Below are 15774 nucleotides of genomic sequence, written 5' to 3' on the forward strand. Positions count from 1 at the left end.
TTAGAAATAACATTTTAGAAATGCCCAGAATTTTAACTTAGGTTCTTTCTCATTTTTATTTTACAATTGCGGTTGGTATAATCTTTTTTTAAACGGCCGTTAAGGCTTCATGTTTCGTCTGCAATTCACTGCAAATAGTTACGCAACTACGAACATTTCAGTGTTTTTGGCAGCTGTACACTCAATCGACACCGTTCGTGACTAGCTTCACTGTGGAATTATCATTAATTAACATCGCCATATCACATCATCAACTTATATTGTGCCTTAAATCCCTAACAGCCGAAATAATTGAAATGTACACACGATTTCTATCATTGAAAATTGAGAGATTGGCCATGTTTGTGTTTGCTGCTTCGCGTAAATCCCGCGCGGTGGCGCAACCGCTCGGAGTGGGGCCGATACGTCTAGAGGGTTAAGTCCAGGCAGCTTCTCTCATAATGTTGTAGTGTTGGCTAGCAGCCTTGCCAGTGGTGGGCTTTGTATCATACTGATGTGTATACAAATTTAACTTTTAAGTTTGTGATTTTAAGTTATTTCTGATAAGTTCTTTCTTTTCTATCGTTTCAAGGTAAGTTTTTCACATTAAACATGTCAAAATTGCCTGTAAAATGTTTCACATGACTGGAAATAATGTATTAACCCATTAGCACTAGACCTGCCTGTATCCGCCCTGCCTATTACTCCTCGAGACGCCCGAATCTGCCCTGGCACTTTTTTCGTATGCTGCATGAAAACGGTTTTAGTGCGATTCAAACCCAATAGCTTAAGATAAACTAGACACCCAAGTCCTTGAAATACCAAACAGAAATCAACATCCTCCTATTTCAATTTCGAGTTTTAACATGACACCGCTGATCGCTCACTTCAAATCCAAGTTTGTTTGGATGAATTTCGCGGGGTCCAAAAGGACACGATTTTGGTTGCCCACCTCATCAAATCTTACATCATAAGAAAGCCTTGACTATTTACTACAAAATAACACTAACTTGTAATGTATGGAAATTAACAGCAAATGTGCCATTCATTAGCGTGATGAACTTGGAATTTAGCTTGGATGACCCTACATAGTGCAATTCCTGAGTGCTAATGGGTTAACTGATGATAAGATATTTCATGATTGATCCATCTTGATTTTTGTTTTCACATTCCTTTTGTTACAGTGGGAATGATAAAGTTCATTATTGCTGATATTGGAAAAATCCTATTTATTTTTTCCATCCTTGTTGTACTTAATATATTATTCTCCTTTCTTGGAGGATGGCAATCATGACATTAGGCGCCTGGATTTAATTCATAGTGTCATACTTGTGGAAAATCAAGTACGTAATAAATGACAGATAATGTTTTATGAACACATGTGCATTCACTTTCAGGATATTACAGACCATGAACATCTCCGAAAATTGAAACATGAGAATTCAAGTTTAACGAATGAGAACAAACTGTTGAAAGAAAAATACAACCGAGCTACGAGTACGTTTCTTTCGGAAATAGTAAAATCCTGTTGCCTCTGTCCTCACATGTTGCCGCCTAGTGTTGAATTCTTTAGTTTGCTATTTTAGTCTCAATCGTAACTATTGTTAATTTTGAACTGTTGAACTGCCTTAGGCCTACTGTTCGTTGTGAACAGATAGAGAATTCATTTAAATGTCTTTGATCGAACTTGTTGCTAACAGGACCATATAGAAAGATGTTTTCTGGTTCTACTTCATGGGACATTTTTTTCAGGGGACATTATCTCCCTGGGACATTTTTTCGGGGACATATTTTTCAGGGCATTTTTCCTAGGGGCATTATTTCCCGGGACATTTTTACCTACGTTCATTATGTCCCGTACGGATTGTGGAAAGAAGACCTTTTTCTTTGACAATAAAGTTTCTATACATACTAAACTAAAAAGATTGAATGTAACAAGTATCTCAATCCCAAATCCCTTCAAACTTAAAATTTTAATAAAATCAGCTTACGTTGTATTGTTGTCTCTCCAAATGTTCTTACTGTAAAGTTCACGTGAAATTAAGTCTAATTGACTGTCATTGAGTGTATATTACTATAGACCGCATGTAGCTCATGAGCTGCACATGCTTTAGAATGTAATTAGCGGCACGGACAGGTGATGTCGAGAATGACAAAGTGCAGAAACCTGTTGCACAGATGCTATAGCTGTGATCAAAAGCAGTATTATCAATTTACGTCCCTTTGTTTCATAGTCCATGAGTAAACTTAATCTGATGAGTGGACCTGCTTTTCTGAGTTAAGAATGTATTTTTCAGCGCGACTCCAGGAGTTAGAGGATCTTGTTGTAAACTTACAACAACATCTTGATCAGTTACTTGAAGATCATTCCTCAGAACTCTCCAGTTTAAGAAAAAAGTTACGTCAGGAGTTTGAGATAGAGAGAAATGATCTGAATAAGAAGATTCACCTACTCAACCAGGATAATGAGCAACTCGGAATTGAGGTAATTGATTTCAAATCATCTAGTTAGGTAAAGAACGATATATCATATAAACCTACTACAGTAAACATCGGGATTCAGCTCACAGGTTTTAACTAATCAAGTGTTTCCCATGAGTTATGTGAGGGTGTTTAAATTTGAAAATTTTGACTGAATTTCATAAAGATTGGAATCAAATAACTGCATTTTTAGGTTTCTTGCTAGCGTACGCCATGTCATTTTGATTATAATCTTTCGTGAATTATGTTTTTAAACTTTTTTTGTTGGTTTTAATCATGCCTTATTGTAGTGATTATATCGTCTTTTGATGTATCTTGTAGGTACGGAAGCCCCTAGGTGGCATACGAGATAATTTTTGGTTTACCTTTGTCAGCGATATGATGTTGGCATTGAGCCAATTCATGTAAAATCGCAGTATATTTTTTTATGTGAGCATTTGTTTCATTGGTTCTCGGCTTAAATGACATGTAGTATAATCGATGCGATTGAAGACATGGCGAACCTCCCGTCGATGACATGGTCAACTGACTAAAAATTCTACGAAAAACTTTTTTTGGTGGGAAAAATCTTAGCTCTCGCGTATAAAATTGCAATCACCTCAATTTGGGGGTGTCGTCTCTACGAGCGAATGGGATTGGCTGTTTTTGGGATATACGGTGAATTCCGGCGCTACTAAAATAATTATGGGAAAGCCATAGAATGGCGTACGTTTCATTGGACTAGATGCCGTATACGTGCGAATTTCAAATGCTCATTGCTGGTGAGGATGTAATTATTTCACAAATCCGCCACAGGTATTGTTTCATTGTAATACCCGGTGGTTGTTTTGATTGACATTGAGGTGTCAGCGAATATTCACGGGCCTCCACGTGCATGCGGAGTGCTACACCACACACACACAAGCTCGTACAGTACACTACTAAGGGTGATGCTGTAACGTGTGCACGTTTGACATGAAAATAGGCTGAATAATCGTAGCAGAAGATGAGCGCTGTGTATTCATTTCGATAGAATTTGTAATAAATTGTAATTTCTTGTGACCTGAGAATACTAAGCAGCAAACTATAAGGTCCGTCAAGGTCTGAATATTGTATTGGTAAATTCCAGGATTTAAAACGATCTTATAGCTGATTCTGTACCGGTATTTTAGCTTCCACGGCCAACATTGGAAGAGGTTTCCAAGACCCAATATTCAGCCACCCAAAATAATAAATTCTACTTATTATGTCAAATTTCGAGATAACAAGACGAAATTCGAGATAAGTCGAAATTCGACTTAACAAGTCGAAATTGTGAAAAAATTATTCCGTATGTCACCTAGGGGCTTCCATAAGTAGGTGCTCCCTGTTGAAGGTTGAGATTTCCCTTTATTAAATGTTCTAATACTCTTTGCTCCAGTTGTCGTCTGCTAAAAAACAGTTGGAAGAATTGCATAAAGTTGCGCAAGATAGTAATATCTTGTCTGAGAAGGAGTCAATGATAACGGCATTAAAGGCTGAAGTTCATGCTTATAAGGTAAGAGGAATCAGCGGCTTTTAATAATCATTGAGAATATGTGCCTAGATGACAGGTATTGTTAGAAAGTATTACTATTACTGATAGGAATCCTTAGAGGAGTAAGGAACTCGGGCTAGAGTGCTGATGTGTAGGGGAAAAGGTATCAGTCTGACTTTTGGTTCTAGATACTTGACATTGCGGAGGAAATCATCAGTGTTTGTTTAAAGGGTGGAATTTTCTTATACATGAATATTGAACACAAATACTTATAGTGCAGTATGTATGTGTGTATGCATGTAACCTTTAATGTTCACTCTACAAATCGTCTGTAGCAAATCATATTTAAACATATGTGCATGTGTAGTCAAATACACCAAAATGAGTTATTCTTTTTGAGTCATAGAAATTTTCCACTGCTGTCGACCAATTCAATCCAATATATGTATTACTGGAAGGAGGGACTTAATTATGGGGTCTGAGGGTAGGTCTAGGTAAATGAAAACGAAGATCCGAAGAATACTAGAAGTATTGACTACCAATAGCTTCTACCATCTACGGGCGTTCAAGTGAGTTGCAGACCAGATGTTAACTTCATGAAAATAAAAATAAAACTTTTTCAATCAATTTCGTACGTTTTATTTTATAACTTCATTATTTTGATACATGATATCAAATTAATAATTGGCTGTTATTATGACAAACAGTAAACAATCAATCGACACAGATTAGTTCACAGATTAAGCGCATTCATAGTCACATAATGCCCGTAATTGCCTGTATTTTGTTCTCCTTATCAAAACACACTAAGTGCACATCATAACTATAGCACTAAACGAGCACAATAAACTGTTCTGTCTATTAATACCTGGTACATATTCTATCCGTATTCAAATTCACTATCATCATCATCCGATTGCCCGAACAATAAATTCCAATCGCCCAGATTTTTGGTTTACCTTTGTCAGCAGTATGAGGTTGGCATTAAGCCAATTCATGTAAAATCGCGGTACGTTTTTTTATGTGAGCATTTTTTTCATTGGTTCTCGGGTTAAACGACGTATAATCAATGCGATTGAAGACATGACGAACCTCCGTCAATGACATGGTCAACTTTGTTTAAATTCGACGAAAAACAGTTTTTGGGGGGAAAATTCTTAGCTCTTGTGTTTAAAATTGCAATGACCTCGAGGCATTAATGGCGAACGTTTCATTGGACTAGGTGCGGTATATGTGCGAATTTTAAATGCTCATTGCCGGTGAGAATATAATCATTTCACATATCGCCATAGGTATTGTTTCATTTTAATACCCGGTGATTGTGTTGATTGAGATTGAAGTGAAGTGAACGTTCACTACACAAGGCCTCCGAACGTGGTAGTGCTAGTGCACACAAACACACGCTCATAGACTACTATATGGTGATGCTGTAACGCTGCTTGGCGCGTGCACGTTTGGTATGATAACAGGCTGAATAATCGTTGTAGTAGATGAGCGCTGTGTTTTCTGTTTGATAGAATATATAATAATTTGTAATTTCTTGTGACCTGAAAATACTAAGCAGCAAACTATAGGCATAGGTCGAGGTCTGAATATTGTGTAGTGGTAAATTCCAGGATTTAAAACGATCTAATGCTACGTCCCTGTGTATTAGCTTCCGCGGCCATACATTGGAAGAGGTTTCGTTTCCAAGACTCAATATTCAGCCACCCTCTGATATGTGACATCATATGAATTTCTTTTGAATATTTTTTCATATTGTGAAAAATATTTTTTTGAAAATATAAAATAGTTTCCCTGCCGCGCGCCTACCTGATTTTGGACGTAGACCATGAATAAATGTTTATCTTTGGTCTTATTTGACTAAGATAAAATACAATATAAACTTCTAGAACTTTGAAGTCACGAATTGAAAAGACTTATCAAGCAATGCCCTTACTCCAAACAAACTCTAGCTTTCAAGGTAAACCACACTTTGCCAATGGACAATTTATTTTAGTATGGATTCAGAATACCGTATTTTCCGGTGTACAAGTCGATCCGGTGTGTGAGTTACATAATTATTCTCGGTTTTGTAGTATTGAGATGGTTATTCCTCCTGGAAACGTTTCTTGGTAGATAAACAGTTCGGCCATTGTCGCACTCATAATTGCATTTTAGCCTAAAGTAGATTTATGTAATGATTCTGGTTGATTTTGATGGCACATTGAGAAGGCTACTTGTTTTCAGTCAAATCTGCTGATTCCATTCTATTGAGATTTAGCCTATTGTTACCTAGAATGAGATGTTTCTAATTGTTGATTAGTACGACTAGATAGCATTCATCATGCTGCTTAGAATTGATGAAATCCTAATGATTTTGTTGTGTATTAGGATCAGCTGAAAAAGACCGAAAACTTGTATAAAGAAAGCGAAACTCATTACCATGAAGAACTAGATAGGCGTAAAGCATTAGCCAGTCAGGTCAATAAATTGACTGAAATGAAAAATTTACTCCAACAGAAAGTGGATGAACGATCTGAAGATACCATCAATGAAAAACAGGTAACACCAGCTTTAATTGTTCGGTGATTGGAATCTAGGGTTTGAATCAACCAAATTTTCCTTTTTGCCTTCGATGAATCTTGGACAATAGATATATTTACTTCGAATACATTCCCTGGGAAAATACACTATAGCCATATTGCTTTTGGCTAGGCAGATAACGCCCGAATCGACTTTTGGTAGGGGCGCCGTAACATAGCGCCATCTGGCGAGACGCCATCATCTTTTTGCTTGGCGCTTGTTCTCTAGAGAACGTGTTTCGGCAGTGCTCGTAAATCGGTTAAAATTCTTCGTGTTGGATCGGACATCCGTTCTAATTGATATAAGAAACAGACATAAGAGTGATTGATCTCGGAATAGAAGTCGAACTTCGGGTGAGATCGTTTTTAATTTATGCGCATTTCAACATTTTGCCACCGGTTTTCTACTTCCGGTTTCGCGGGAGCGCCGTGCTGTTTTCTTAGCGGCTCCTCCCGCCTTATATATTTAATAATTATCATTCAACGTAATTGATTTCCGTCTCATCATTCACGAAAATTAATAATCTGTACTAAAAATCGTATCAATAATTAACCCTTCATTTCAGCTTATTTTAGGGTTTAACATGTCGGATCACGACGTCTCCAGTTCCCCTAGGGGACCGAGATTTAAACGTTTGGGCAAGGTTGATACACCTTCTAAGACCCCAGCGTCCTCATCGGGCAAGGTTGATACACCTGAATGCCCGGATACTCGGAAACAGGGCAATGATCCGGGACGATCCGTGTCTAGGTCCAGGTCCCGATCGAGATTTAGTCGGTCCGACTCTTCGTCTCCTACTAGACGTAGGCACCAGCGCTCTAATAAAAAACGACGTCGTTCACCGTCTGACCCCAGCTCTGGGTCAAGGTCTCGTTCTAGGTCCCGTTCTAGAGTAAGTCGAACCTATTCTCCGTCACCTACCAGGCGTAGGCACAAGCGTGCTCATAAGCAACAACGTCGTCGCTCACGTTCTAGATCACCGGCTGATAAGCCGTCTGACTCTAGTGACATCAAGAATATGCTAGCGATTTTCTCGCAGGAGATCGCTTCCCTTAAGGAACAACTAAAATGTAAGGAACCCCCGGGCCCCAAGCCTCCATCAGTGCCGACAGGGCTGTCCTGCAACCCAACAAATGGGTTGGTGTTGGATGATGTCAACGATTTCTCTGACGAGGAAAAATCTCGTGATCCAGAAGATCCTGGTCTATCCAGGGACGGAGACATGCACAGATCGTGCTCTCCGTCACCATCCACAATGGAAGAGACGGGAGACATTCCATTCAAGGACTTAGTAAAAGAAGTTTTCTCCCGGTACGAAGGTACCAAGGCCAAACCTAAAACAACCCAGCCTAGAGGGTCGGCCGCCAAAATCTTCAGTCCATCCGATGACACCGAAGAGTTAGTTTTAGCACCACATTCTGCATATAGAGAAGAATGGCGTGAGACTTTGGACACGACACTGTGGGGTGGTAAGCGTACAGACAATACTTGGTCTTATCCTCCATTAGAGGCAGGCATGAAGGATTCAAAATTTTTCTCTCCGTTGTATCCTCCCATATCGGGGTACAAGACTTATTATTACGCCACACCAGGTGCTGATGATCCCGGATTCAAACCACACTTTGAGTTAGACTCCGATGGGTCAACCACGATAGGACTACCCAAAAAACTACCGCCCTCCTACACTTTACCAAAACAAGCAATGGGAGCGTTGAACCAATTAGCTCGTAGCATTTGTCAAATCGCGTCTTTCCAAGACATTTCATTGGTTGCCATGCACGGCGAGTTAGAAAAAGTAAAGTCTCAACTAGTCCAGGATAATCCGGATCCAGAGACAATGTCCGAACACGTGGCGACCATAGAGAGAATTCTACAGTCCATGGCCAAGGCGTTGTGTCACCAAGTACCTTTGGGTATAAGGATCCAGGCTAACCTAGCCTTGATCAATAGATATAGCTTGTTGGCCGACTCCAAACTTCCAGAACCGGTGAAAGTAGCTCTATACAGAGCACCGCTGGGCAATTCCTCACGGGTTTTCCCTGGATGCTGCGCATCCGCCGATGCGGAGCCACCAAGATCAGAGAATCTCAGGCTAAGGCCGGTAGGCAGTCATGGAAGACATCAAAAAAGCCTAGTTATTACGCCGGCAACTCTACCTACAGAAACTCACCGGCAAATCAGCCCGGATACAATCAATCTCAAGTCAACAGCAAATTAAGCTACAAAAAAGCGGGTTGGACAAGCTCCAAGGGAGCTCAAAGCGACAACAATAACAATTTGAACTATGTCAGTTATTCTCAAAGTTCTTACAGTGACAATCCCCAAAGGGGTAGGGCTAGATTACGTAGGGGCCTCAATCGACCCTTTCGTGGCCGCGCCAACACAGGTTCCCGTTGAAGATGTCAGGCCAGTGGGCTCTTGCCTTCAAGACGCCTCTTCCCACTGGCTAGAAAAATTTGGTGACACTTGGGCTACAAAGATCGTTTCCAAAGGATACCGACTGAAATTCGTTCACAAACCGCATCTATCTCATCAGCCGGTGGAAATGAGGCCGAAGTGGGGGCAGGAGTCCCACGTTATGCCAGCGATCAACGAGATGATTTTAAAAAGATCGCTGGAAGAAATCCCTCTAGGATCCCCGGGATGGTATTCAAGAATTTTCACCGTCCCAAAATCATCTGGGGGCTTAAGGACGGCAATAGATCTGTCAGCTCTAAATCGTTATATCATAGCTCCAAAATTCAAGCTAACAACACCCAAGGAGGTGATTCAGGGGTTGGAGCCAGGCCAATGGGCAGCATCCATAGATCTGAGGGATGCATACCTACAAGTACCAATACACAGGAACTCAAGAAAGTATTTAAGAGTTCATTGGAGGGGAAGAACATACCATTTTCGGTCTCTGCCCTTCGGCCTGAGTTCAGCCCCTTGGGTCTACACCAAACTTGTCAAAAGGATTCAGAAACACCTTCAGTCGAAGGGAGTTCGCATTTTCTGTTACCTGGACGATTGGCTGGTTGTGGCAAATTCGAAAGCAGAGTGCAAGGAAGCCTTAGACAAGACACTGGCCATGATCCGTCAATTAGGTTTCATAGTGAATTTAGAGAAGTCCCAGTTGAGCCCCTCTCAAAGGTTCACGTACCTAGGTATGCACTTCGACCTGACGCAGGCCTTAGTCAGACCAGCACAGGCCAGAGTTCAGAAGCTGAGGGAGGCAGTTCTCGGTCTCCTGACGGGGGCGCCCAGATCGGCTCGGTCCTGGTCCCAGGTTTTGGGCCAGATGAGTTCCGTTGCACTCGTAGTTCCGCTTGGTCGTTTACACAGCCGTTCTCTTCAAAGATTCTGGAAGCAAGCTTGGAGATCGGTAGGGGAAGAGTGGGATACCTTATTGCCGGTACCACCAGTGAACCTAATCCCCGACCTCGAGTGGTGGACTCTCGCGCAGAACTTGACAAGAGGCACCTCCCTAGCACCCTTGAAGGCCCCGATTCATCTATTCACGGATGCCAGCCATCAGGGCTGGGGAGCACATGTAGAAGGTTTTCAGAAAGCCGGGAACTGGTCTCGAGCAGAGGCTCATCTCCACATAAATCACCTGGAACTGTTAGCGGTTCAAAAGGCCTTCAAACACTTCAAAAGGAGGTTAGGGGGTCATCATGTGTGGCTGTCAACGGACAACTCCACAGTAAAGGCTTATTTGCTCAACCAGGTGGGGACCAGGTCCCCAACATTATCCAACTTAGCAGCTCAGATTCTGACCTGGGTACAGGCTCAAGGGATGATTCTTTCGGTTTCCCACCTGGCGGGCATCCTGAATGTGGTGGCCGACGCTCTGTCTCGCCAAGACAAGCCAGTAGCCACCGAGTGGACATTGGCAGTCAGGGTAGCCAATCAAGTCCGGGCCCTGATGGGAAGTCCGAACGTGGACCTGTTTGCCACTCGCTTCAACACGAGGTGTCCGGTGTTTGTGTCCCCATTTCAAGACGACTTGGCGTGGGGGGTGGACGCTCTATCTCTGAGTTGGGACAACCTGCTGGCTTATGCCTTTCCCCCCACTCCCCTACTCAATCGAGTGTTGGAGAAGATAGAGGGGGCAGTCAACTGTCAAGTGGTCTTAGTGGCTCCCAGTTGGCCGACTCAGACATGGTTCGTCAGACTCCTGCATCTACTGGTGGACTTCCCTCGCACTCTGCCCAATTACCCCGGGTTACTGTCCCAGGGACGGTTCAAGTAACACCCAAATCAATTCCAATTGAATCTACACGCCTGGCCATTGTCAAGCGACAGCTTTCAAACCAAGGAATTTCTTCGGGGGCAGCCAGATTTATCGTGGAATCCAAACGTCCCTCTACCGGAGCATTGTACGATTCCAAATGGGAATGTTACTCCGATTGGTGTAATAGGAGAGCGGTGGATTCTCCACCCCTCTGTGTCAGAGTTAATAGATTTTTTCTATTTCCTGTTCGAAGAGAAGAATAGACAGGTTATAACCAGATCAGCAATAGGGCATACTTTTCGTTCAGCGGGCGTCCCTGTAGTGACGGAGGATGTGAAAATAGCTCAATTGATATCAGGTTTTGGGGTTAAGAGACCCAAACAGGTTTCAGATATCCCGCCATGGGACTTAACAGTGGTTCTTAGAGCGCTTATGATCACTCCCTTCGAGCCTATCCGCAATACTACCCTGTCAGACTTATCTAAGAAAACGGTGTTCTTACTGTTCTTAGCAATGGCCGCGAGGCGTTCGGAGGTTCATGCTTTATCGATGCGTCCGGGTCATATTTCCTTTGGTCCACAAGATAGGTTTGTCATTTTAAGGCCTGGTCTTAGTTACATTGCCAAGAATCAAAAGGCTTCCGTAGCAGCCAGATCTTGGAAGATCGAGGCTTTGACGCATAGGGTATCTCACGATCTTCCTGATACGTCGCTCTGTCCAGTAAGAGCTTTAAAGGAGTACCTAGAGAGGACACTTCCCCACAGACAAGATAGGGAGAGGCTCTTTATTCCTCTCCGACAAGGGGATAAGAGAGATATCTCAAGGGACACAATCGCTAGATGGATTGTATCTTTAATTAAAGAAACTCTGCATTCTCAGGGGGCCCAGGCTCCGCTCGGGATACATTCTCATCAGGTGAGGGCATTAGCCACATCCTGGTCATTATTCACGGGGGCTTCCTTGGAACAGGTTTGTCGTTCAGCCTTCTGGACGTCTCCATCTACCTTCTCGTCATTTTATTTGAAGGACGTTTCTGGACAGTTAGGCTCACTGTCCACGTTGGGTCCAATTGTTACTGCACAACGAATAAGCGTACAAAAACCCAAAAAACATCAGGCCCAGTTAGACCTTTTTAAACCAGGTCCTGGGGATTAAAGGGTTTCTTCTGTATTCAACTATAAGAAAGTTGATGTATATAAGTTGTGGGCATCTTTTACAGGGCCTAGGTTACCTTAAGACAGTTAGTGGTAAGGGTCCCTTTTGTTATAGGTATTGAGTTTAGACATGAATCATGATTTCATTTATATAGCCTGGGCAAGGCTGCGTCTAGAGTTAAGTTTTTGGTTTACCTTTGTCAGCGATATGATGTTGGCATTGAGCCAATTCATGTAAAATCGCGGTACGTTTTTTTATGTGAGCATTTGTTTCATTGGTTCTCGGCTTAAAAGACGTATAATCGATGCGATTGAAGACATGGCGAACCTCCGTCGATGACATGGTCAACTGAGTTAAAATTCTACGAAAAACTGTTTTTGGCGGGAAAATTCTTAGCTCTCGCGTATAAAATTGCAATGACCTCGATTGGGGGGGCGTTGTCTCTACGAACAAATGGGATTGTTTTTTGGATATACGGGGAATTCCGGCGCTACTAAAATTATGGGAAAGCCATAGAATGGTGTACGTTTCATTGGACTAGGTGCCGTATACGTGCCGATTTCAAATGCTCATTGCTGGTGAGGATGTAATTATTTCACTCATCTGCCATAGGTATTGTTTCATTTTAATACCCGGTGATTGTTTTGATTGACATTGAGGTGTAAGCGAATATTCACTTACACGAGGCCTCCACATGCACGCGGAGTGCTACACCACACACACACACACACACACACACACACACACACACACACAAGCTCGTACAGTACACTACGGTGATGCTGTAACGCGTGAACGTTTGATATGAAAATAGGCTGAATAATCATAGCAGAAGATGAGCGCTGTGTTTTCTGTTCGATAGAATTTGTAATAAATTGTAATTTCTTGTGACCTGAAAATACTAAGCAGCAAAATAAAAGGTCTGTCGAGGTCTGAATATTGTAGTGGTAAATTCCAGGACTTAAAACGATCTAATAGCCGATTTCTTCTGTACCACCGATATTTTAGCTTCCGTGGCCAACATTGGAAGAGGTTTCCAAGACCCAATATTCAGCCACCCTCTGATATGTGATGAATTTTAGGCCATCCCAAAATAATGGTCTGTTTGCCGTAACCCGACCAACCTGACTTCAGAGGTACCGAGTGAAAACTTTTTTCTAGGATTCATTGAAATAAATTTTATTTTTGATAAAAACAGCCGACCGACTATGAGCTACGTATGTTTGAATTCTAGTGTGCATGGTGTGAAAACATGCCTTGACATGTGGCCTAGTTTAAGTTTCCAGGAAACTGGCAGTGTTCCAATAAGCTGCCATTCATTCTAATAGTGACTAAAGTGACTGAATAGCTGGTAACGTGAAAGCGCGCACATATTCAATGTACCGTTTCATTTTTAAGACAGAGATGACGCTCTGGACGAAGTTATAATTTTAGAATAATTCTTGAAATCTACGCTATTAGACAAATTTCCTGTGCGCAACGTAGATGATTTTTTGCGATATTGTTTTCATGTAAAAAAGCCCAAAGGTGAAAAATTTGTTTTTTTTTTGCCCAAAAATTTTGCAAAAAAAAAATTCTACCTACCTACCGACTCATCCTGAAAAGTTGAGTCGGTGTTGCAGCAAACAGACAATTATTTTGGGATGGCCTTATTTGAATATTTTTTCATATTATATTAAACATATTTTTTTGAAAATATAAAATAGTTTCCCTGCCGTGCCTACCTGTACCCTACAAACTTTTAGACGTGGACCGCAAACAAATGTATATCTTTGGTCTTATTTGACTACAAAATAATTCTTTAGGAAAGATAAAATACAATATAAACTGTGGATCTTTGAAGTCACGAATTAAAAAGATTTTTCAAGCAATGCCCTTACTCCAAACAACCTCTAGCTTTCAAGGTAAACCACACTTTGCCCATGGGCAATTTATTTACCTACTGGTTTAGGTTAATATCGAGGTAATGGCAGTCAGTGCCTTACTAAGGTATCCGGGAGTCAGTTGACACTGGGTTGTTTGATTTCCTTTTTTTCGACTCAAACGTAGCAGGGTCACGGTAGCTCCCTGATTTTTGGTTTCCCACTGGCTCACCTGGGGTTTGTTGCGGTTTTCTGCAGAGAGTTTTAGGGTGAGTGTAAGTGTAGTGAATTTAAATCGACTTTTGGTCGCCTCCCTCCTCCATTCTTTGGGATTCTGGCTATAGTGTATTTTCCCAGGGAATGTATTCGAAGTAAATATTACAATTTTGTTCAAAAATTTGTATTTACGAGGAATACTTACCTGGGAAAATACACGGGTATTCCCACCCAGCCGTCCCCCAGGCGATTGAGGGATTATTGGCGCAAAAAGATGATGGCGTCTCGCCAGATGGCGCTATGTTACGGCGCCCCTACCAAAAGTCGATTCGGGCGTTATCTGCCTAGCCAAAAGCAATATGGCTATAGTGTATTTTCCCAGGTAAGTATTCCTCGTAAATACCAATTTTTGAACAAAATTGTAATTTTTTGCTGTACCTCGTCTGCATTCAAGATTGGTGTAGGTTTTAATACCATCAAAGATGACAAACTGGCCGCAAACTTTGATTCCATGACACCGTCAAACATGGCTTACTATTTTTAGCCCAGTTGGGACTTTATTCCCAGCGGGCTATTGCGTTCACTTTTCGTCCGTCGTCTGTCGTAGCGTTCGTCCGTCCGTCCGTATCCAGTTATTTTGGGAAGTTTTGAAGACGCTTCAAGGTTACGTCTTGATATTTGGTTTGTACATGTATCTAACCTAGACACATTGTCAGTCCAAAAACTGGCCCTGTCAGATTCAAGATGGCCTACTGGCAGCCATTGTTGTTCGCCAAAATCAGCACTTTTTACACATTTTGGAAGTTTTCGAGGGAAATTTTGAAGTCGCTTTGACCTTTAGTTTATATTTGAATCTACCATGGGCCAATCAGCATAGGAAAAATTGGGTTGATCTGACTGAAGATGGCCGTCCTATGACCTTTTTAGTGCCCTAAAATGTCAATTTTGGCCAGAATTCTAGGTCCTGTAGCTTCGTACTGGTTTGCTATTTCTCATTGCAATTTGTGATGGGTATTCTTTGGAAAAGGATGTTTTATTCCTGAGACAGGCATTTTTGATCAGCCAATTATGACGCAATAAGCGGCAATCTTGGTGTCATCAGTACTCATTCGTAGGTGGGAAAAAGTTTTTCCACATTAAATTGATACCTAAGCATATTGTGTTTCTATATTCAATTGGAAAGTTGTAGCCCGTAACGTGTTCTATGATTATGGTGAGTTTCAAGGTCATTGGATTTTGTATGTGGCCACCAGGGGGCGTTGAATAATACAATAACTTAGTATTTCTATATTATATTTGTACCTATGCATATTTTGTTACCACAATCAATTGCAAAGTTGTAGCTCATGACATCTTCCATGATTTTGGTGAGTTTTAAGGACATTTGTTATTCCATATTGTCACCAGGGGCGTTGAATAGTAGAATAGCTTAGTATTTCCTCATTAGATTGGTACCTAGGCATGTTTTGTTACCATGTTCAATTGCAAAGTTGTATTTCATGACATGTACTACAATTGTGGTGAGTTTTAAGGTCATTGGGTTTTGCATATGGTCACCAGGGGGTGTTGAATAGTAGAATAACTTAGTATTTCCATATTAAATTGGTAACGTGCTGAAAATTGCATGTCGATGCGCGGCATAGTGATGATAGCCCCCTCGTTTTAGTAACACGTTAAGCTCACCAAAATCAACGAAGCCATTAATCTTTAGATAAAGGATATTCTCTTAATAAAAAAGATTTGTTTGAAAAAATTTAAAAATGCCGATACATAGAATAAAATGCATTGACAGATTCGAACCTAAT

The 15774-nt window shown here is 41.4% G+C and overlaps 1 protein-coding gene across 5 annotated transcripts in view; it reads left to right on the forward strand.

Annotated features, from left to right (window-relative positions):
- Positions 1 to 15774, forward strand: part of LOC141905831 (uncharacterized) — a 270857-nt gene that overhangs the window by 19330 nt on the left and 235753 nt on the right. For all 5 annotated transcript variants that reach the window (XM_074794884.1, XM_074794885.1, XM_074794888.1 and 2 more), the window contains exons 3-6: positions 1377 to 1476; positions 2277 to 2464; positions 3860 to 3976; positions 6329 to 6499. In XM_074794884.1, the coding sequence (XP_074650985.1) occupies positions 1377 to 1476; positions 2277 to 2464; positions 3860 to 3976; positions 6329 to 6499 (576 nt within the window). The remainder of the gene's footprint in view (positions 1 to 1376; positions 1477 to 2276; positions 2465 to 3859; positions 3977 to 6328; positions 6500 to 15774) is intronic.

The sequence above is a fragment of the Tubulanus polymorphus genome, chromosome 5 (genome assembly GCF_964204645.1).
Source record: "Tubulanus polymorphus chromosome 5, tnTubPoly1.2, whole genome shotgun sequence".
NCBI classification, from domain to species: Eukaryota; Metazoa; Nemertea; class Palaeonemertea; order Tubulaniformes; family Tubulanidae; genus Tubulanus; species Tubulanus polymorphus.